At 44.1% G+C, this 24,393-nt stretch overlaps 1 protein-coding gene across 2 annotated transcripts in view; it reads left to right on the top strand.

Annotated features, from left to right (window-relative positions):
• Positions 1 to 1,640: 1,640 nt before the first annotated feature.
• Positions 1,641 to 24,393, top strand: part of NHS (NHS actin remodeling regulator) — a 365,514-nt gene continuing 342,761 nt past the window's right edge. For both annotated transcript variants that reach the window (XM_055267749.1, XM_055267750.1), the window contains exon 1: positions 1,641 to 2,763. In XM_055267749.1, coding sequence (XP_055123724.1) covers positions 2,199 to 2,763 — 565 coding nt within the window. In that variant the 5' untranslated portion in view covers positions 1,641 to 2,198. The remainder of the gene's footprint in view (positions 2,764 to 24,393) is intronic.

Below are 24,393 nucleotides of genomic sequence, written 5' to 3' on the forward strand. Positions count from 1 at the left end.
GCAGGGCAGCCTGTTGCCACAAGGCTTGCTAACCAGATGCCTTTAATATCCCTCATTGTTCTCCATGCTTCCATGTGTTTAGGGAGAAGTGTCTGGCTTGCCTACCCAGCAGAACTCATGTTCAGAATTTTGAACGTATTAAAAAGTCAAGCTCAATTTAAAAACAGCTAGCTCAACGCTTTTCAGATTTGTGAGATAAAAAACAAACCTTAAAAGACCTTGTTCCAAAATATTCTTTTCTTTCATTTTTTATTTGGAAACAAAACCAAATTCAAAGTTGCAAGAAATGTACAATGAACCCTGATATGCCCTTAACCTAGACTATTTTGAACATTTTGCCATATTTTGTTTTTTTGTCTCCCTTCATACATACACATCTTTATTATTATCATCATTCTTCTTGTTGTTGTTACTGAAACATTTATGTGTATTTTGCAGACATCACGGCCCTTTACCCCCAAAGCCTCAGCCTGGATCTTTTATGAACAAGGATATGTCCTTGTCAATTTTTTTTTTTTTTTTTTTTTGTAGAATAAGACAAGGGTTTGTTGAAGCCTTTAAAACCAAAGCGTGGGCCAGTCCAAAGTGCTGACTGTTGGAGCCTCCTCCCTCTCCCGCCTTTAGAGGGAGGAGAGGAGACACCACCGCAGGTCTGGAGGACTTTATTGTTGCCATAAAACATATTTTTTCCATGTTCTCTTTAGAAACACGAAAAGAGGCTGCATTCCCAAGATTTGGCTTGTGGCTTTAAAATAAAAAATATTTTTACAGTATACTTTTTGGAGGCATGAAAGCACGTGTTTTATTAACATTTCCCAAACTCTTTTTACGTTTTGGTCTGACGGCATACAGCCTGCAGCCTGCTGCAATCGAAAATGCATGCCTTTTTAGAAATTATACCTTTCAGTTAACTGAAGGGGAAAACTTTCCCTTCTTCTGTAAATCATCATCTCTCTGATGGAGAACTTTAAAAATCCGGTGTATGATCAGCACAGTAGGGTGACGAGGAGGTAATGCCGTTTATCTCACCCAACGTGCAATGAGTTTCGTAAGCAGTTTTCTGGGGATTTTGCTCATTGGTGGTTTGGGTCTCATTCATGATATTCTATAGAGCCCGTGCCCAAAGCAGGGGGCCACGTGATGCTTGGGAAGGGGTATAAACAGCACTCTGGCTGCTCTGGCCACATGGAGATGCGCCTACGCCCTTTGCCCTCCCCAGTTGTCTCCTTGCGTTCCTAGAGCCCGGGGATCTCCGAGGAGCAGCCCAGTTTTCCCTGTAAGAACCCAAAGGTCTTGTACAGAGCTGGAATTCGGCGAAAAACTTGCTCCAACACGCCAAATCTGCCGCATCCCCAATACCCCACCCTCTTCCCTCTGCGCTTACTGCCCACACCCCTACTCCCAACTTGAGGACTCCCCGCCCCCACCACGCTGACAGTCTCAATTCCAACCCCTTGGATGTGAGGAAGTGTCTTTGCGCCTGAACGCGCCCAGCACGGCGAGGCCACCAGTGACTCCCAGCGGCCGCACAGGGCGCTGCGCCCCCCTCGCCCCGGCCTCCCCCGCCCTGCGTCCGCCCCGTCACCCCCGCGCGGCCTCCTGCGCCCGGGCTGGAGGCAGATTCCTCTCTCCGGGTTTTCAGAGCGCCTTTCCGAAACCTCCTCCCCGCCCAGCCAGGGAGAGAGATCCCGGGCGCAATCGCTCCCCGGAGCGGCCGAGGGGCGCGCGGGGAGAGGCCTGCGCCGGGGTACTTTCAAACTGAGGAGCGCGCACACACTCACACCCACCCACCCACTCACCCACACACACACAGACACACGCACGCCCATTTATATAGGCGGCGGCGACGGCAGTGGCCGGGGTGGCGACGGCGAGCACAGAAACGATGGAGCTGAGCCAGTCGACCCTGGTTGGAAGCAAGTGAGAAGAGACCAGGAGCACCCCTAAATTTCTGTGCGGGGCGCTTGTCATCCTCCCCAGAGAACGGTGCACCCGAAGGAGGACTGGCTGGACTGATTTGCTAGGGAGAGGGCGGGGAAGAGGAGGCCAGGTGAGCAGAGAAGCCCCCTGCGTATCCGGACTGCCAGATCGCGCCTTTGCCGGACTCCTGCCCCCTCCCTGCTCAGGTGGGCGCGCCCGGTCTCCAGCTCACAGGGGCGCTCGGAGGAGACCAGAAAGTCGCCGCCTGGCTGCGCGGGATGCCTTTCGCCAAGCGGATCGTGGAGCCGCAATGGCTGTGCAGGCAGCGGCGCCCTGCGCCCGGCCCAGCCATGGACCCGAGCGGAGGCAGCGCTGAGCCGCCGCCGCCCCTGCAGCCGCCCGGCCGGAGGGACCTGGACGAGGTCGAGGCGCCAGGGCCAGAGGAGCCAGCCCGCGCGGTCACTGCACCTTCAGGGCTGCCACCGCCGCCGCCGCCACTGCCCGCGCCGACCGACCAGACTCAGCCGCCGCACGGAGAGGCGTCCGTGGCTGGCGAGGAGAGCACGGCGGGGATCCCGGAGGCGGCGCCCGCAGCTGGCGAGGCGTCCTCGGCGGCGGCGGCGGCGGCCGTGCTGCTCATGCTGGACCTATGCGCGGTCAGCAACGCCGCTCTGGCTCGTGTCCTCCGGCAGCTCTCGGACGTGGCCCGGCACGCTTGCAGCCTCTTCCAGGAGCTCGAGAGCGACATCCAGCTCACCCATCGCCGCGTCTGGGCGCTGCAGGGCAAGCTCGGCGGCGTGCAGCGCGTCCTCAGCACGCTTGACCCTAAGCAGGAGGCAGTGCGTGAGTACCCCCGCCGGCCGCCCGCCAGGCTATGTGTTTCCGCGCCGCACCCTCGCGCCCTCCCCAGCGGCGGCAATCCCAGCCCCGCGGCGCCGCGCCCGTTGCAGCCTGCACCTTACTACTCTCGCCTTCCCACCCTTCCCATCCCCTGGGACCCACCCCAATCCTCCTGGGGCCGAGTGGCTGGGCTGGACCCCGGTTCAGTGACGTGGACGGTGGAAAGTTAAAAGGGCGACCTCTGAAGTCGCAGGCAGCGTGGGCTGAGAAGGAGCAGGAAGGGAGCGTTTATGGGAGCACAGGAGGCAGAGAGGGTCTGTCCTTCACCTCCGGGGCTCGCCTTTCACGTCCTTCACGGGGGGGTAGGGAGGAGGGTTGCAACTCCTGTGGTTTCCAGAAGCCCAGCCCTGAGCCCTGTAGCCCACCCCATGCATGTTCAGGGTTGGGGGTTCCAGGAGTAGTGAGTGTTCTTTTGAGACTGCTGCAGCACCGCGGCTGTTTCGTCACTCGCTGTGACCTCAGGTGCTGCCCCGAGCTCCGAACTTGTGCCTTGCCCTCGTGTGCGACGTAGCGTGGCGCTGCTCGCCTCCTAGACTGAACTCCGTAGTGCTTCTGCCGAAAACCCTTGTGGCCCGGAGGGACCGCGGGGAGGGTCAGGGAGAGATGAGGGGGGGAGTGTCAGGGGCCCCGGGGAGATCGAGGAGACAACTGGGCATCTTTTCTGCCCTGAACAGCCCAGGGTTCCTACTAAATGGCTCTGTGCCATCTGCCCCCAGAGGATCCCACAGGCTGTCTTCCTCCGCCCCGGTGCACTGTCGCCCAAATCTACTGGCACGTGGACTTAGGTATGAACTAGTCTGCTAGGCGGGCTGCAGGGAGACGACGAGGAAGGAAGTCTGGGAGACCCCTGGGCATCTTTGCTGTCCGTTGACTTTGCTCTTACGACACCCAGGGGCTCCCAATAAATAGTCATTCTATGTCATCTCCCTTCCGAGGGCAGTCCCCTTGGCTCAGGATCGCCCAAATCTGGCGACGGCAGAATCATTTAGGAACGACTTAGGAGGTAGACAGGGGCGCTGGGTTGGCGCGACGGTCCTTTGGCGCCTAGTCAGGCTGCGACGCTCGCGGCCAAGGTGATGTCAGCGGCTCTGACTTACGTAAGAAGCTTCCTCGGTTGCTGCAGCAGCTGCGCCGGTGCGCAGTGGCCTAGGAGCGCGCGGGGCGGAGGCGCTTTGGAGGCATCCTTCCCTGGGGATTTCCGGGCACCTCTGCCCCACAGCCCAGCTCAGCCTCCTAGCGGTCCCTGCCCACCCGCGTGTTCTCTCCCTCTTCCCCTCCTCCTCCGAAAAACCCTTTGAACCCCGTCCCGGGAATTCACCGCTTTTCTGCAATAACAATAGTAATAAGCGTAATGAATAAATGATGTGCTCGATCGGTTTTCGCAGCTGTAAAAGAGCCGGAGTTGGGTTAATGACTGGTTGTTTAAAAGGGCAATTCCGGGGATGAGTTCTGGAAAGAATTAGGACTGCCATAGGCCAAGTCGTATTTTACTTTTGGGACTTGAAATGAGCGTTTTAATCCTGCCTCCTTTTTACCCCAAACCACACAGCAGGGACAGGCCCTTCACTTTCAACAGCGCAGGTATCTGGGGAGTGCGGTTGTGGGGAGTGGTGATTTCACTTCAAAAGAACTGGAGGGAAGTTTTGCAGACTGTTGAGTGGTACATACATTTCCCGCGCGCGTGTGTGTGTGTGTGTGTGTGTGTATGTGTGTGACACACCTCTCCTTAGGTTAGATTTCACACGAGTGAAACTTACTGCCAGAGCAGAATGTGCCCACTTCTTTCTCTCTTTAGATGCAGCAGTGGGCAGTTATGTACCTGGAATGTATCAGAGTTCTTTCAAGTCCTTTTAACTGTTTGGGGTACAAACTAATAGTTAATAGAGATAAGAGAGGATCTTGAGTGTGTGCATATAGTTGGTGAATATATACTCTATACATATTTGTACATGAATAATAAAGATGGGGCTGATTTCTACCTGGGATTTAAAATCTCCTATTATTTTAAATTTTATTTTCTAAAATGCTATATCTCCACACTTTATGTCCAGATCTCTCTCTTCTCTTGTTCATTTAAATTTGGGATGGCATTGTTCTTGTTTGATGTCATAAAAGGCATTACCTTTGGGAGAAAAAACACACTATTACGTGTCTTGGTTTAGGTTTCCTAGAATGCAGAGCCTGAGACAAGGATTTCGATGCAATTAATTTATTTGGGAAGGGTTCCCTGGAAGCACAGAGAGGGGGTAGGGAAGTGAGACAGGAAAGGGAGGAAAGAGGAAAGCCAGTACACCATGTAGGCTGGTTAGCCCTGTGGGCAACTGGGGTTCAATCCAGCTGGCGACCGTCTGAGCACACACCTCAAATGTGTTCCACTAATAATTAAGGAAGCTGGAGTATTTATGCACCAACTTCTTCTTCTCACAGATGGAAGTAGCACCTGGGGCATGAACTCCATGGCTTCTGAGTCTTGCCCCACATGTAGTCCCAGCATGCTCCCAGGGCCAGGTAGAGAGATGCAAAAAGCCTATGATATGCACAGGAATGTTGACAGAGGTCCTCTGGGGAGGGCAAAGTAGCTGTGGGTAGGTCACCAGTGGCATCAGCTGCATTGTGCATCTATCTCCCTTTAGTATTGCTCAGGCCTAGGGGAGTTTGAAAGGGAGAGGAAGACTAAAAGTAAACCTTACTTTTTTTCTCTTCCTTTGAGGGTGCCTTCACACCCCCTGTATATCCTTGTCACCTGATCACAATTCCCCTGCGCAATCTGCTTGCTATTTCATCCTTGGACAGCTGCTTCCTGTTGCCCTGAGACAGGCTGGGGGGCTTCTTGCAGAGGCAACATGATCTGATGTACACTTTGGAAGAGTCACTCTGGAAGCAAGTCTGGTGGCTAGTAAACCAGTTAGACACTGTGACTGGTGATGGTGGCTAGGACTAGGGAGGTAGCTGTAGAGACGGTGAGAAGTGGTTAGATTCTGAATTCATTTTGGAAACAGGATTGTCAGGACTTAACTGATTTGATTGGGTACAGGGTGTGAGAAAAAAATAATTAAGGATGACTCCTAGTTTGTTGTTTTTGCTCGAAAAGCTTAAATAACTTGTAGAATGTGGCTGGGCACGGTGGCTCACGCCTGTAATCTCAGCACTTTGGGAGGCCGAGGCAGGGAGATCGCCTGAGGTCAGGAGTTTGAGACCAGCCTGGCCAACATGGTGAAACCCCGTCTCTACTAAAAATACAAAAATTAGCCAGGTGTGGTGGCAGGTGCCTGCAATCCCAGCTACTTGGGAGGCTGAGGCAGGAGAAATGCTTGGACCCGGGAGGCAGAGGTTGCAGTGAGCCAAGATCGTGCCATTGCACTCCAGCCTGGGCAACAAGAGTGAGACTTCATCTCAAAATAATAGTAATAATAATAACTTGTAGAATGTATTACCGTTTGTAGAAATGGGGAAAGCTAGTGGGAGAGTGAATATTTTCTTGTGGAGGGAATGGAATCAATAGTTTTATATTTGAGCCATGTTAAGTTCGAGATACCTGATGTGTCTTACACAATTACATGTGTGAGTTGAGAGGTCCAGGCTGGAGATGTGAATGTGAGACCTAAGCATAGAGACAGTATGTGAAGCCTTGGAGCTAGACACAGTGGAGATAGTAAAGAAAAGGAGGCCAGGACTTAGCCCAGGGCAGTCCAACTTGGAAAGCTTCACAGGGGAGGAGAAAGGCTGAGAAAGGACAGCCAGAAAGCTAGAAGGAAAATCAGAAGAGTGTAGTATGATGCAAGCCAGGAGGTGTTTCCAGAACTGGGGAGAAGTCAACTTGGTCAAGTGCTTCTGAGAGGAAGATAAGCACTGAGAAGAGGCTATTGAGTTTGGTGACCTGTAATTAATTAGTGGCCTTGAGAGGTGCCATTTCATTGGAGGGGTGGAGATGAACGCCGAATCAGAGGTGTTGGAGAAAGAATAGGAGAGGTGGAGAAGAAATAGCAACTACAGACAGCTTTTTTTTTTTCACTCTGTCACCCAGACTGGGTGCAGTGACTTGATCATTACTCACTGCAGCCTTGACCTCCCCAGGCTCCCATCTTAGCTCCCCAAGTAGCTAGGACTACAGATGTGCACCACTACGCTAGGCTAATTTTGTTTTTTTTCGTAGAGACATGGTTTCTCCATGTTGCCCGGGGTGGTCTCAAACTCTTGGGCTGAAACAGTCCTCACGCCTCCCAAAGCGCTGGAATTACAGGCATGAGCCACCGCACCCAGCTCTACAGACAACTCTTGTAAGGCGTTTTGCTCTGAAGGGGAGTGGAGAAATGGAGCAGTGGCTGGAAGGGAATACAGTATCAAGGAAAAATGTCTTAAAATGTATCGATATTTTAGGCATGTTCAGATTCCAAGAGAAGGGTGAATTGATGATCCTGGGGTAGAGAACTGAATAATTATGGATATCATTGAGAAGCTGAGAGGGGATGAGATGAGAGCACCATTTCATCCATGGCCCCTGGAGGGAAGCTGAAGGATACAAGCAGGGAGGCAGGTGGACTGGTGAACTGCTGGTGGTGGGATGGGGTGTTCTTCCATAAGGGGATCTATTTTCTCTGTGAAGTATGGGGTGAGGTCATCAGCTGAGAGTGTTGGCAATGTGAAGAGAGAAGAGAGGGTGTTAATAAGTTGTCTCAGGGAGGGAACGTGAAGGCATTAAGGAAGCGTATTGGGATGATCTCACTGTGTTGAGAGCCTTCTGAGACTGATGGTCATCAATTTGAAGAGTCCAACTTTTCAGTCACTGAAACCTGAGACTTTGGAAGTACTTCATGGGCTTCGACTCCAGGATTTTCATCTTTAGGCATTTTAATGTTGCTGGCATTTTGGTTGCTGTTGATTTATTTAGTTACTGAGTTTTAAAATAAATTTTATATTAAAGTTTAACATTCCCACAGAAAAGCACACAGACCATAAGTGTTCATCCTGGTTAATTTTCACAAAGTGAACAGCTCATGTAAACACCACCCAGATCAAGAAATAAAATGTTACTGCACCTGAAACATCCTCCCCTCCCTTCAAGCCACCTTCAGTCAATATCCCCCTTCCCAAAAGTAACAACTCTCCCAATTTCTACCCTTATCAATTAGATGTTCTTGTTTTTGAAGTTTATATAAGTGAAATCATGTATACTTCTTTCTAGCATTATTCACTTCACATTATGTATGTAAGATTCTTTCATCTTATTGCATATATAGCTGATTGTTCATTCTCATTGCTGAATAAAATTCCATTGTGTGTACATACCACAATTTCTTGATCCATTCTCCTGATGATGGATGTTTAGGTTGTTTCTGTTTGGGAGCTATTGCATGAACAATTTTTTCTGCATGCTTCTTGATGAGCTTATGTATACACAGTTATTTGGTGTGTATCTAAAAGAGGAATTGCTGGATCAAAGGGGATGATTTGTTTGGCTGAACAGTTTTCTACACTGGTTGTACCAATTTATAACCCTGGAAGTATATGAAAGTTCTGGTTGCTCCACATCCTCACTGATATTGGTATTGATGTTTAAATTGTAGCCACTTTGGTGGATGTGTAATGAAATCTCATACTGGTTTTGATTTGCATTTCTCTAATGGCTTGTGAGACTGAACACCATTTTATATAATTTTTAACTACCTAGATATTCTCCTTTGTGGATTACTTGTTCAAGATATTTGCTCATTTTTATTTCTCTTTTCTCTCTCTTTTTTTTAACTTTTATTTTAGGTTCAAGGGTACACGTGCAGGCTTGATATATAGGTAAATCATGTGTCATGCCGTTTGGTATACAAATTATCTCATCGCCCAGGTAATTGCTTATTTTTCAGTAAAGTTCTTTGCACCTTTTCTTACTGTCTTACAGATGTCTTTTATGTATTTTGAATATGAGTCATTTGTCAGCTGTATGTATTTCCAATACCTTCTCTTACTCTGTGGCTTGCCTTTTCACTCTCTTAGTGTTATATTTTGAGGGCAGAAGTTCTTATTTTTGTATAGTCCAGTTTATCAATCCTTTTCTTTATGGTTATTGTGTTTTTGTGTTCTCTCCTGTTTGTTCTTAAATTCTTCACCAACCTCGAGGTCATGAAGATATCTCAAAAGTTCTAGAAAGTTTTTGTTTTGCCTTTGTCATTTAGATCCATGTTTCATATGGAATTGATATTTGCAAATGGTGTGAGGTAGGGCTCAAGATTACTTTTTTCCCAAATATGGATGGACAATTGGCCTACTGCCACTTATTGAAAAGATCATCATTTCCCCATTGTACTGCAGTGACACTTTTGTTACCTCCCCCACCTATGACTTTTCTAGAACTCTGTGCTCACCTTTATCTTAGCTTTTTTCATTCTGTACAGTAGACATTGTTGGTGCCCTGTCTATATTCCTTTAGCTGTCATCTCTTATGCTGAAGGCTACTTACTGCAAACTCCTGTAACTCTGCCTGGAACTTTTGTTTTGTACTGGCTTATGGACCATGCTTGGCCTTGCCTGTTGGGAAGGCCAGAGGTGCCAGCAGGTTAATGCCTCAGAAGCAGCACTCAACCAAATATGGACAGGGAATTGGTGGAAGAATGCACCAGTGCCATTACTCCTTGGATAGGAGAACTCTGCTGCATTTTCTCCACCATTTCTCAGAATTCTCAAGTAGGACTGAGCTCCAGTTACCCACAGTGATGACTTATTTGATGACACATCCTATCTTTGCTGTCTTCCTTTCTCCATCTCACTTCTTCACTCACCTATGGGTGTTTCTGGAGTCACCTCCCACATAAACTACTTGCACTCAAACCTGTACTCGCAGTCATAGGGTCTACTTATGGGGGAACTGCAACCAAGACAATCTATTTAATCTTTAAACTGTGAAGGCAAAGACCTAGGGCTGGGGGTATGGTAGAGATGAAGTTTCTCACTCTTTTTCCTTAAACCGTTTAGCCCAGGATTATTATATTAGCCACACCCCCAGCCCCTGCCAGAACACTCTATGGTGTGTGTATTAGTCTGTTCTCTCACTGCTATAAAAAAAACATACCTGAGACTGGGTAATTTATGAAGAAAAGAGGTTTAACTGACTCACAGTTTTGCAGGCTATACAGGAGCCATGGCCAGGAAGGCCTAAGGAAACTTACAATCATGGCGGAAGGAAAAGGGAAAGCAAACACATCTTCACATGGTGGCAGGAGAGAGAGCAAGAGGGAAGGGGGAAGTGCTACACACATTTAAACAACCAGCTCTCATGAGAACTCACTCACTATCACTAGAACAGCAAGTGGGGAATCTGCCTCCATGATCCAGTCACCTCCCACCATGTCCCTCCTCCAACATTGGGGATTATAATTCAACATGAAATATGGGTAGGGATACAGAGCCAAACCATATCAGTGGGTCTGGAAATAGCTGTTACTACCATTAGTGGATGCAGAGTTTGAATCCCTGTCTTGGCATGGGAGAGCTTCAGTGCTTCAGCAGTGAGAAGGGTAACAAAAGGAACTCAAATCTATGATAATGAAGACATACCCCCTAAATTTCTCCATGTTCTATTGACAAGCCTTTGAGAGTGTTGTTTATTGCCCTTTGGAATGCATAAGTGACAGCCCCAGGAGATCCAAACTACCTATTTGAGAAGGATAATTTTCAGCCAGAGCAGACACAGAAACTGCTAACCTCTGAAAGGAACCAGGAGGTAATACATTGGGTGAATTGATCATTTTGGGTTGGTGTGGCAACACTGATCATGGGCTTATTCTGGTTTCGGAAGGGTGGTCCTCCTTTTCCTTCCCTTTCTGTTCAGTCTACCACTTGTAAAAAACCTTCACAGTTTGGTTAGTGTGTTCTCTTGGATGTTTCTGTAATTGTGGTTAAGTTTCTTTTCCTCCTGGCCCTGCTCAGTGAGTTTCTGTGAGGCATTATGAGATCCTAACAGCTTCATTGAAAACTGCTTTGAAACCCATCACAGAACAGCTGAGAAGAACACAATCTTTCAAAGGTTTAATAATTCATGGTTGTAATTTCCTCATAACCAGTAGCAGCATCACATTTCTTTCTAGACTTTTCTTGTAGTACTGGATTGGGCTTTTAAATCAAAACTCCTGAATTACTTTATCTAAGAAATCCTTGAGATTCTGTTGGACTGATATTACTGAGATGATAATGATAAAGATTTCTTTCTTCCTGTGTGTGGAGGCCTTTTCTACACAATGCCATCAGGACAGTGTAAAGTCCACATAAACTCTCAGAAACATCTTCAGTCTCAGCACTTCTAGTCTACTTTTAATGGGCATTACTTTCAAAAGGCAATGACATATAAAAATCTCTCCTATTGTCCCATGTTAGTCCCAGAGTCTTGAAGATTCACTGATTTTGTATGACATTTTGAAATTTTAGGGTCAAGGACAATTTTAAATATAGTTGGAATTTTATTTGATAGTTCAGCTTAATTTCTTTTTGCTTTATTAAAAATTGTGGGGCACAAGATTTTGAGGGACATTCTATTAAAAAATCATAGGAGGAGTAAGACTGGAACAATCACAAAAATTCCTGCAAGTTTTTGTTGCATCAAGAATTTTTCATGAATCCTATCTTAATAACAAGTGGAAATAAAAATAATGAGGTAGGAATGGTTCCTGAATGTAAGGATCTCATTCTGGGGTTGAAATTTTTGAAACAAAGTTTTAGAGAGCCCACCCACCAGACTAAGCCCAGAGGGCAGGGAAATTGTCTACTTTATTTTTGTGAATGACTAAAACAGGTATGGTCAAGTTTTGTTTCTGACATCTCTCAATCCATTAATGTACATGAGGTTTGGCTGTATTGAATGAGTAATCTGAGGACCTGGGCATTCATGTGCTAAAAAATTGCTTAATTCTGGGAGGCCAAGGTGGGAGGATTGCTTGAACCCAGGAGTTCGAGACTAGACTGGGCAACATGGTGAAACCCCATCTCTACAAAAAATACAAAAATTGGCCGGGCATGATGGCATGTTCCCGTAGTCCCAGCTACTCAGGAGTCTGAGATGGGAGAGTCGCTTAAATCAAGGAGGTGGAGGTTGCAGTAAGCCAAGATCATGCCACTGCATACCAGCCTGGGTGGCAGAGTAAGATTATATCCCGAAAAAATTTTTACTTAATTATTTTTTTATTTTGTTTTCATTTTTTGTGTGTTCTAAGCTTAATTGGTGACAGATATGTGACATCTCAAATCATGAGATTGCTCCTCAGTTTTTAAAAACACTGCATAATATTCCCCTGCACAAACGTGCTCAAAGCATTTAACCACCTTTTACCCATATGGTGGCATTTTCTTGGTTTTAGTTATTCTAAACAAATCTCATATAAACAGTTTCCATATATATGTTTGCTTATATGTATGAATTTTTAAGAATGGTTTCTTAAAAGTGTAATTGCTGGATCTAAATATATCTTGCCTACATCCTTCGAAGTGAAATTAACCAAGAATAAAGTTAATTTAACAAGAGTCCTAGAATCTTGGAATCATAGAGTTGGGAAAGACCTTAGTACCCATAGAATCAAACTTCTCACCCAGAGTGGGAATCTTTTTTAAGATGTCCCAAATGGCAGCTCATCTGGTTTCCATGCCCTCTGAGACTCCAGGGAGTGGGAAGTGGCCACCCCTGCCCCAACTGTATTGCTGGATAGCTCCCATTCTCAAACAGTCCTTATCTACATTGAGAGTGAATCTGTCTTTTTGTAATGCAAGCCTTTTCATCTTTGTTCTGGTGTCTCATGTCATACGGAATCTACCTATAACTACTTGTCTAGAACATCTTTTAAGGGTCTGGAGGTTACTGTTATGGCACTGTCTAAGCTTTCTTCATCCCAGGTAAAACAACTTCAATTCCTTCAACCAGGCTTCCTAATGCCAAGTTCCCAGGCCATTCCCACTCTGGTTGTCCTCTACCACAGGTGCAGGGCACAAATGGACCCATTCCTTTCTTTATAAGAATGTCCCAGGCCAGGCGTAGTGGCTCATGCCTCTAATCCCAGCACTCTGGGAGGCTGAAGCAGGTGGTTCGCTTGAGGTCAGGAGTTCAAGACCAGCCTGACCAACATGGTGAAAACCCGTCTCTACTAAAAAATACAAAAATTAGCTGGGCGTGGTGGCATGCACCTGTAATCCCGGCTACTCGGGAGGCTGAGGCAGGAGAATCACTTTGAACCCAGGAGGTGGAGGTTGCAGTCAGCCGAGATTGCACCATTGCACGCCAGCCTGGGCAGCAAGAGCAAAACTGTCTTAAAAATAAATAAATAAATAAAAGAATGTCCCTAATGTGGTCCTTGTTTTAACCACTGCATGACACTGTTGGTGTAAAAATGCTCTTATGGCCCAGCAAACTCCCTTCCTTTATAGTGGCAGTTTTTAACATGAGGTTTTCTTTATTCCATGTGTGCAGTTGGTGTTTTGAACTTAAATTTCACAAGAGTCTCCCATTGTCTCTGTTAAATTGAATCTTGCTTGCTTTGCTCTTTCATTTCCAATCAGTGGTGATGGTTTAAAATCTTGATTCAATGTGTCAGCTACTGCTCACAGTATTTTGCTCTCTGCATACACCATGAACAAGATTCTATGCTATCACCCACATCTTTGATAAAATTATTGTTCAGATGGATTCAAGGCCAGAGCCCACTGGCAGGCAGTACTAGCAATGTTTCTCCAAGTTGAGATCTATTAATCAACATTCTTTGGGTATCATTGTTGCAGCAGCCACAGGTGCACTCCCTTACCTTCCTGTTCAAATCACATTTCTCCACCTTACTCACAATATCTATCATCATGAGCAACTGTTAAGTGGTTTGCTGAAATCAAGATACCATATGTCTGTAGCATTCTTTTGATCTCCCGGTGTAATTACCGTACTCAAAAGGGAAATGAGGTTAATCTGGCTCAAATTGGACTCAATTCCAGCAATCAGAGGGGCCATTTTAATTTTCTTATATATAATGGGTAAGGAGTTTATTTGGGGGAAATCTGCTTTGGCATGTTGGTCACAGAATAACTGTAACATTGGACTACAAGGGGACTCTGTGGGTCTTAGAGTTCATTTCTCTGACTCTAGAGTGCCAGAGTGCTTTCCCCTTCCTTTCTTTTAAGGTACCTGGATGTCCTTGTTCTCTGTTCCTTAAGGAAAGGTTGAAATTCATGATCTTTTGGCATTTGCTGAGGCTCAGTTTGAGTAACATTGGCAAGTGTCTGGTTTAGCTAATTGTTGAGAAGCAAGAGAGTATGTGGTGAAGAGAGTAGACTCTGAAGCTGGACTACGTGGGTTCAAATCCCAGCTCCACTCCTTCAAAGCTGTATGACTCTGGACAATTTATTGAATTTTTTTTCTTCATCTGTTATGGAATGGAGATAAAAGCAGTATTGATTGCATCAGGTTGTTGACAAAACTAAGAAAGTTAAGGTGTGCAGGCACTGAGAACTGTGCCTTGCACATGGTTGGCCTCTGGTAATTATTGGCTATTATTGGCTATTTTATTGATACTATAATTGGATCAGACAGAGTAGGAGGTATGTGTTAATTTCTTTCAAGTAGGTGAAAACCTGTGTCTGAATCTGTGAAGTGCTGGGTCAGGGTAAAGTATACAGCTGACCAAGCAATGCTGTGTGTCTCTGCCTGGTCAAAGATGTCTATTAAGGTTCTTTGTTGTTGTTGTTGTTGTGGCTTCTTTTTGTTATGCAGAAAAGTAGAGAAAAAATTGACCAATAATCTTATTATCCAGATTCATTCGTTTATTACACAGGAGTCACTATTCTAGGCCCTTAAGTTTCATCAGTAAACAAAAAGTTACCAGGACCTTATGTTTCAATGGAGAGAGACAAATCCTAAATAATAAACACAATACATTTGACGAAATTACAAAACATGTTGGGAGGTAGTAAGTGCTGTGGGCAAAAAGAAACTAGAGCAAGGTGAAGGTGATCCAGAGATTTGGGGTGGGGTTACCATTTTAAATGGAGTGGTCAGGTGGGCCTCATTGAGGAAGTGGCATTTGAGCAAAGATTGGAAAGAGGTAACGGTAAATTACATAGAATGCTGGAGGAAGAGTGTTCCAGTGGAGAGAAACAGAGCTAGTGCAAAGGCCCTGAGGTGAGAGCATGCCTGGTGTGATCAGGGGACGGCAAGGAGGCCAGTGTGGTGGATGAGGAGTTAGCAAGGAGGAGAGTAGGAGGATAAGAGGCCAGCAAGGAGAAATGGCAGTGGGGCGGATCACCTAGGGTCTATTAGGACTTTGCCTTTTGCTCCAAGTGGAGTGGGCAGTTATTGAAGGCTTTTAAGCCCAGGAGAAACATGATTGATTTAGAGTTTAAAAGGATCACTTTGGGTATTGTGGCAAGAAGAGACTGCGGGAGAGGCAAGAGGGGTAGAAGCCAGGAGACCAAGTAGGAGGCTTTTGCAGTAATCCTGGTGAGAGACAGTGGTGGTCTGGTAAAAGTATTGAGAAGTAGAGCTGTTGATGGTTTTTGTTTCATGTTTGGGGCTAGGCATGCAACTCATACAGAAGGGTACAACACTGAAAGGAACAAGAAAACCCTCCTCTCCTCTCTCACTCTGCCAGACTTGCTCCAGGTCTAATGCGTTTTGCAAAACCATTGAATGTTGAGGAAGTAGGCACTTCTCCTATGGTCTTGTTGATTAATCTGCTGTCTTGGAAAAATTTAAAAAGTGTCCTAACTAATACTCTTTTAAAAAAAATCAAGATATAATTTACATGCAGTGAAATGTACAGATCTTGATGAGTTTTAACAGCTGTATCCGCCTGTATAACACACACCCCTATTAAGATAGGGAACATTCTCCTCACTCCAGACAGGTAATACTACTTTCAGGTAGGAAAGCAGTATTTGAACTCTGATAGCCTAGCACTATCCCCTACCAAGGTTGTTGTGTGAATATGGGCACAGAAGAAGATAATTCCATGGGGTGCTTCTGGGCTTTCGACCAAGACTAAGAATTAGTGATTCCATGTATAAGATATCCAAGACAAATTGAAACAGTGGAGTTTCCTCACTTTTGGTCTGATGGTGTTGGGCTGTTTATGACATCATCGTGCTGGATTTAGGGAGAATCAGGTTTTTGACAAGGATAAAAATCTAGCCTCAGAGGCCCCAGGGGTGACTTAGAAGTAGGAGCCTTTTATTTTCTTATTTATTTATTTATTTATTTATTATTTATTTATTTTTTGAGACAGAGTCTCGCCCTGTCATCCAGGCTGGAGTACAGTGGTGCAATCTCAGCTCACTGCAACCTCCACCCACCGGGTTCAAGCAATTCTCCTGTGTCAGCCTCCCAAGTAGCTGGAATTACAGGTGCCCGCCACCATGCTCAGCTCATTTTTGTAGTTTTAGTAGAGATGGGGTTTTGCCATATTGACCAGGCTGGTCTCGAACTCCTGACCTCAAGTGATCTGCCCGCCTCAGCCTCCCAAAGTGTTGGGATTACAGGCGTGAGCCACCGCGCCTGGCCAGTAGGAGCCTTTTCTATGATAAAGCTAAAATAACATTTTTAAAAAACATGAAAAAAAAAGACCTTGATACTCTCTGGTATATTTCTAAGTAGCAGGAAATACTGATTTGCAAACTGTGTTTTCAGCTCATGCTGATGCTTGAAGCCTGGATGGAGGACAAAATTGTTTAGAATTGGGTTTATGACTGTCCTATCTAAGTGCATTCAGATTTGTGAAATAAGAAGCCCTATTCTAGAGTTCAGTTACTCTTGATTTTTCCTACTAGAAATCTAAGGGAAAGAAGAGGTAGTAGCTGTGAGGGCAGATGACAGCCCGTGAGATCTAATGTTCATTAGAATATAACATCAATATTTATGTTTCTCTCCAGTCTACATCTGGACTCTGTTCCTTGAGCCTGTATTTATATTTTAATAATGCGAGGAAAGCTTTATTTTCCTTTTAAATTTTGTGTCAGAGTTCTGCTACCTCAGCCCACCCCCTCCCCACCCCTGAAGTGATTCATTTACAAGATGGCGCATGTTTATTGAGAGTTTGATTCTAGAGATTAACTTCAAGAAGTGCATCATGAAGTGCAGCAGGAATAAATACCACAGAAATCCTTTTCCATGTGAGAAGTCATAGGGCTTTCTGCTGCACAAACAGGAGAGACGGAGGCTTCAAAGTTTGGGGCAATGTGGGGGAGAAGTGGGAAAACCTAGAAGAGACATTGGGAAGGGTTCCCTGGAAGATTTTCAAACAGTATCACTTGTGTTAAATGCCTTTGGTATGAGAAAAGAGATGTTGGAACCCTGCTCAGGTATCAGATGTCACCCAGTACTCATCTGGCAAACTTTTAGCCTTTGCTAATTAAAACTAATCCAATTGCATGAAGAAAAATATATTGCGTAAGCTTGCCTCTTGTGTGGCTTTATTTTAACCCTTTGCCCCATATCCTAATACCAGCGAATCTCAGGCTGGTTACAGGGTAGAAGACGATAATGAGAAATGGGGTTCACTTACAAATAAATTTCAGTCAAGACAATGAGTGGAGCAGGCTGTTGAGAATATTGGCTTGTAAATGTAAAATTGAAGCCCTCTTGGGTTTTCTTGATTGATTTGTCAGTTCAAAGGTTTTAGTGGCTGTTGAGTGGGAAGGAAAATTAAAACAAACGAACAGACAGACAGACAGACACCCTCTTTTAATTATCAATTTATGCTTTGCTGTCTTTCCAAGTTGCTTTGTGTGCTTCTCTGTGGCCCGGCCAGCCTGGTTGGATCAAGCTTTGCATTTTTAAATCTTAGTTTCAAGGTTTACTCTCTGAGGGACTGGAGTTTTGTCATAATCACATGCTTGCGTTCCTAACCTGAATAAACTTTCTAGTTAAAAGTGTATCTCAGTCTTTGATTCTCTCAGTTCCACCACTTACCAGCTGTGTGACCTTGGACAAATTCTTACCTCAGTTTGCATATCTGTGAAATGGAGATACTATTGGTGCTCATTTTATAGAGTTGTGTAGATTAAGTGATTAATTCATGGACAGTGCCAGCAGTGTATGGCATATACACAGTATACATACTATGGGCTAATATGTGTACGCCATTGATAGTACTGCTTTTGTTGTTGTTTTATCATTATTATTATCAAGAGGCTTGGGTAAAGGATGTAGGTATAAAAATGGATAAAACCCAGCCCTGTGACTTCTGAACCAGTGTAAACATTCTGGTCAGCTGGATGCGTGTGAAATGGGAAGAGAAGAATGCTGCTCATTTTCTGACTTGGCTCGTCTAACTCACGTTGTGAAGTACTGCAAGAACAATTTAGCATCTGGCTGCCATGACACTCTCATTCTTGGGGAGTGTGTACTTCTGCTGATGGGTGGAGGAGGCCTGGATGTGAATGTTTGCCATCATGGAAGTGGTGGTGTAGAATGCAAGCACCCATGCCTTTGCTTTGTGAGACCGTCTGTATCTTTTCCTATGATGACGGTATCCTCTCCTATAATGACATGTCTTCTCTTTGTAGTCAGACATCAGGCATGGAAGAGCTAGCAGAGGGGAGATTATGGATCTGGCATGGCAGAGAATGCCTAAGTGTTCACCAACTCCTTCCCTTTTGCTCCTGGGTGCATGGCTAGACTACATTTCCCAGCCTCCCTTGCAGTTAGTTGCAACCATGTGACAGAGTTCTGTCCAATGGAATGTGGAAGTCATAATTGCTCCAATTGTAGGAAGGCCATATAAAAGCTCCTAAACAACCCTCTGTAGTTTGTTTCTTCCCCACTCTGCTGGCTGCATGCAGAGGGTTCAACAGATGATTCCGAGGCCCTAAGGGATGGTAGGGCCACCAGATGGAAAGAGCCTGGGTTCCTGAATCACCACATGAAAGGCTATCTGCCAACACTTGATTTGATTTCATGTGAAGAACAAGTAAACTTTTATTGTGAGATTTAGGGGATGTTTGTTACAGCAGTTAGCCAACCATGACTAACACAGAGGTACAGTGCTGGGAGCAAAAAGGGCCAGTTTTCCTGAAAAGGCACAGATGACAAAGTTACTCCAAAGTATTTGATGTTCCTTCTCTGAATAAAGGATGTACTAAACTGCAGAGTTTTCTTTTTTGAGAGATACAGAATTCCTATGTGTGACCGGAAGCCATGTGACAGCTTTCCCTGAGTAAGCAAATGGAAATAAAAACTTGTTAGCAGAGTTCCAGTTTCTAGAGAAATGTTGCTACCAAAAGAATTCATTCTGCCTCTCTCCCTTTCTCTCTCTCTTCATATATAAATGATATAGATTGGTTTGTGACATGTTTAAAACCTAATTATAATGCAAATAACAAATGTGCACAAATCATGTGTGTACAGCCTCAATGAATTGCCTCAAAGCAAACCGAACACAGCTTTAAAACTAGTACCTGGGACAAGATACAGAACATTTTCAGCCTTCTAGAAATCCTGCCAATGTTCTCTTCTGATCCTGCCTTCCCAAGGGTAGCCATCATCCTGACCTCTGACAGCATAGATTACATTGGCCTGTTTTGGAATCATATAGTATGTGCCGTTTCTATATCTAGATTTTTTGTTCAAAATTATATTTCATGATCCATTCATGTTGTTGCATGTAGTTGTAGTTCATTTATTTTCATTGCTGTATAGTATTCCTTTGTATGAGTATACCATGGTATGGGCATCTGGATAATTTCCATTGTGGGCTATTTTGAATAATGCTGCTGTGAATATTCTAGTTCCTGTCTTTTGGTGAATGTACCTACACATTTCTGTTGGGTTAAAAACTTCTTTCCTTGGAGTTTTACAAAACTTTCTTCCTCAATAAGACATTTCAAGGCTGTGACAATGACTGTTCTTATTCCTTGCTGTACCTTGACTTTCTGATCTACACCAAGCAAAAGCTTTGATCTGTTTTTCTGTAATGTAAAAGATTATCACTGATGTTTAATAACAAAGTTCTGGTGCCTAAAATAGCAGAAACCCGATCTACTTAAAAGGAACCCCCCCAGCTTTAAAAAAAAAATTGGAGCATAGTTGTGGGGCCTTTTGATTCACAGACAGTGGCTCTTCACAAAGCCATGTTTCAAATCACTTGCAAACCCTGTGTAATTGGAGTTTGACATCGGAATCTTTATTGGCACTGCTTCAGCTCTTCCTCTGTGAGGAGAATCCTCTTGGATTTTCAGATTGCATCCTTTCCTTGGGGAAACAGTGGAGGAGGAAGAGTGATGAGTTCTCTAATCACTTGGTTGGATTAGCCTTAGAGTTATCGAGAGTTGCTTTCTATAAGTGCCTGTACTATCAAGGTTTCATGGAAAATCTAGGCAAGGCAGAACTTCCTCAGAAGGACAAGAGACAAAGAAGTGGGGATGCCCTCCTATCCATAGCTGAGAGGGTTTATCCTTGTGGTTCTGCTGTCAGAGCCTTGGATGTCTGGTCTGAGATGGAGCAACCCCAGCTAGACAGAACTTTGTAGATTTAGGGGTTTAAAAGGCCTCAAGCAAATTCTAAAACTTTCTTTGAAACCCCTGGCATAGGCTTAGTTTCCCTGACTCCCTTGCTGAGTTTGAAATACTGGACTCAATGAATAGTATGACATTCCGCCCCCCACCGCACCCTCAGCCCCACAGGGTCTCTCACTGTTTGGTTTGAAATGACCATGATTGGAGAATTGAGGGGTGAATGTTTTAGTCTGAGCCTTTCCCTTCAAGCATATCAGGAATATCTGAAACATCTTTGAGGCCAAAGCAGACCGAAGGCTGCTTTGTGTTTTGATTGAACGTTTAGTTCACTTTGGGCGTGAGCTGTGTGACGCCTTTACAGTTAAGTCTGAAAAAATGGTTGTGAAAAGCCCCCGGGGGACCTGGCTGCTGAGTGACACACAGCTGGGCCTTTGAAAGTGGGCTTTTATGATAAATTTGAACATGGTTTTAGACCTTACTATAAGTGCTTCATTTTTTTTTCCCCTAACTACAGAATAGGTGAGCTGATTTTTCCATGAGGGAATTGCTTTGGAACATTAACCAAGATTTTCTTCAAATATAGAGGTGACTATGTAATTTGCTTGTGCCTTTTAAAAACTGATGGAGGCCTAGTGAGGCATCTCTGTGAAGTCAGAAGTTAGACAAGGGATGCTTTTCTTCACTTGCCAGGTGTGGAATGCAAATGAGCTTCGTGCAGAATAAGAGGCCTTTAAAAGTCCAGATTGCCTCTGAGGACCTGGTAACTCTTGCTTCAATCCACTACTTCTCCCAGGTTGCCTATCTTTTCTGTAGGTGACAGCTAAGCCCATGGCCTACACTTTGTCTTTCTTCAACCCCCCAACTTCTTCCTATGGCCAACCCCACCCCCAGTTTTTGGAAGATCGCTGATTTTTTGTCTTAGATGACTGAGTGTTATCAACAGGGTTCTAAATGTGTTGAGGCAGATACGAAACAAATTCACACATACCACCCCGATATTTCTTGTGTGACTGCCTTCTGCTAGTACAATGTCACGTTATTTCACAAGCCCCTCAAAATTCTGTGATGGAAATAGTATAATATTCTTTTGGTAGATGAGGAAATGAAGGCTCCACTAGTGGCTTTAAGACCGCAGTGTTAAAAAATTGTCTGGTCTTGGATTCAAATGTGGTCCTTGCATCTTCAGTTTGGGCACCTCCTCTGCTCTACCCTACTTCTCTCTGTCAGCCTACTACTCTTCCTCCCATCACCACCACCTTATGGCCACTGAGGTGACATTCTCCCTCCCAGTTTATTATGGAGAAACAGAGGCAAAGAAAAAAAAGAAAAAAGACATGAGGACAATGTCCAGGTGCAACTTTCAACACTCAAAAGGGCTGGGATTAGAACATCTAAGCAAAAAGGCCCATGAATCAAGAGGTACTTCTGGTGCAGCCAGAGCAGGCATACAACTGGGTTACAAGTTAACACGTGTACTTGGGTGAGGCTGTGGCTATCTGTCTGGTTCTAATTAGTTGCTTAGTTTTCCCCCCAAATTAATAGGAACATGCTGATTGTCTAAAATAAGTCATTCACTACAGCAGGAGTCATTTTATATATCAAGGCCTTTACTATCTAAAGCCAAAACATTCACCTCATGGATACACAAGTTTCTTTTCTAGCTCAGTGGTCACCCTTTTGTATTCTCTAAGGTTGCTTCAAGGCTGGTGTAAATGAACTGTGGGGGACCCCAATTCAGGAACAAATCAACCCAAATTATAATAGATTGCCATTTTTTTCATTTATTCAGATAGGCCAAGGTGAAAAAATGATAATGGTCAAGTTTGGGGTGGGCATAAGGGTAATTTTAGACACTACTGATGGAACTATAAATTAGTATACTTTTTCTGGTAGGCAGTTGGCATACACAAAAAGCTGTATGCCAAAGATTTTATTTCAGAATTTAATCTAAGAAAATAATTGCAAAAGTAAATAAAAGAAAATAATATATAAACACTTCAGTGCTGCTTATAAGTAAGAAATATTGGAAATATCCTAAATGATTAACAATAGAAAATTGGCTGAACAAACGACATTACTGTGCATTGGTATAGCAAACAACGTTACTACACATTGGTACAGTGAAATACTTTATCACCACTAAAATGATTATCCAAATGGATATTTATTAGCCCAGAAATATGTTTATGATACATTCCAAAGTTAAAATGACTTGTTACCAAATACTGTGCATTTTGTTGCATGTTTATTAAGAAGATATAAGAATACAGGAAAAAATCTCTGGAAGGGTATATACCAAATCAGTATTTTAAAATCATATTTTGATCGTGATCCACTATGAGAAATACATTTTGCATTTGTGAGTCAGTAGACACATGTAGCTGAAACAATAGTTTATTAACAATACTTGTATTTTCTTATGTGGTACGTTCTAATATGTTTATTTATTTATTTTCTCTTTTTTACCGTATTATCCTATCCTATCCTTTCTTACCCTATTCTACTTTATTCTAATTCTATTCCTTTTCTCTTCTCCTTTCTTTTGTTTCATTTTTTAAAATGCTAGTCATGACCTATTAAGTTGATTTTATGATCTCCTAATGAGCCACAAACCACAGTTTGAAAAACTGCTCTCAAATGTTAACAGTAGTTATGTCTAGCAGGTGGTAGATAACTCTGTTTTGTGAGGAGACAAGATTACTGTGACTTCTCTGTGTTACTTATATGATCTAAAAACTAATGAAAATTTGAAAAATGGTATAATAATTCCATTTATAAACAAATTGATGCCCACAGCTTTTTAGGAGGATACTGATTGTATAAAGTAAGATGCCTGCTCTGCTCTACAGCTATTGGGCATTCAGAATGTTCTGGGAACTTTAAAGAACATTGTGGCAGGAAAAATATATCCATTGAGACACATAGTTTAAATAATAGAACAACAAGAAAATAAAACATGACTTTACATCTTCAAACTCGAAAGATCATCAGGCATCCATACATACTGCTTTACCCCAGCAATGTTGCATCCTGTCTGTGGGATTTATTTCTATTTCTGATCCAGATTGCATTTTTTTTCATACTCATTCCCCACCTTAAAAAAAAAGCTACTAAATTCACCAGACTTCTTTCTGGCCAGCTTATCTTGGCTTACAGTACTGTTGAAGTTAGCCTCCTTTAAAGCTAAAGATAAGTTTAAATGGAAGGTAGTCATTAAGAACTTAGATCAGGAAGCAAAAGCTTTAAAGGAGGATGGGAAGAATCTCTGGCTAGAGCCAGTACACTTCCCTATGGGCTTCCTGCTTTCAGCACAGAGCTGGAAATCTGCAGAACAACCCCAGGAGCCCCTCCTGGCATGGCCGCACAACCAACCGGGTGGCATGTTAAGTGAGCTTTCCCTGGGTCTTCTCTGGGAAAACCTTGATGAATAATAAATTCCACAGAAATGATGCAGCATCACTGGGGTAAAGTGATGTGTATGGGTGCTTGGTGATCTTCTGAGTTTGAAGGTGTAATATCATGTTTTATTTTCTTGTTCTATTAAATCTCTGGGCACCATGAGCTAACTGACCATGAGGGAGGGTGATCTGCTGGGTTGTGGTTGGGGAGAGGCTGGCTGGCATTTTCAGGGAAAGAGTATGGAAAGAGATGCTTCCTGCCTTCGAAAGGAATTACTGATAGGAAATAACCGGAGTTGCTTTAAAAGATGTAGTTCAACCATTGTGGGAGTCGGTGTGGTGATTCCTCAGGGATCTCGAACTAGAAATACCATTTGACCCAGCCATCCCATTACTGGGTATATACCCAAAGGACTATTAATCATGCTGCTATAAAGACACATGCACACGTATGTTTATTGCGGCACTATTCACAATAGCAAAGAGTTGGAACCAACCCAAATGTCCAACAACGATAGACTGGATTAAGAAAATGTGGCACATATACACCATGGAATACTGTGCAGCCATAAAAAATGATGAGTTCGTGTCCTTTGTAGGGACATGGATGAAACTGGAAAACATCATTCTCGGTAAACTATCGCAAGGACAAAAAACCAAACACCGCATGTTCTCACTCATAGGTGGGAATTGAACAATGAGAACTCATGGACACAGG

This window comes from Symphalangus syndactylus, chromosome X, assembly GCF_028878055.3.
Source record: "Symphalangus syndactylus isolate Jambi chromosome X, NHGRI_mSymSyn1-v2.1_pri, whole genome shotgun sequence".
Lineage (NCBI taxonomy): Eukaryota > Metazoa > Chordata > Mammalia > Primates > Hylobatidae > Symphalangus > Symphalangus syndactylus.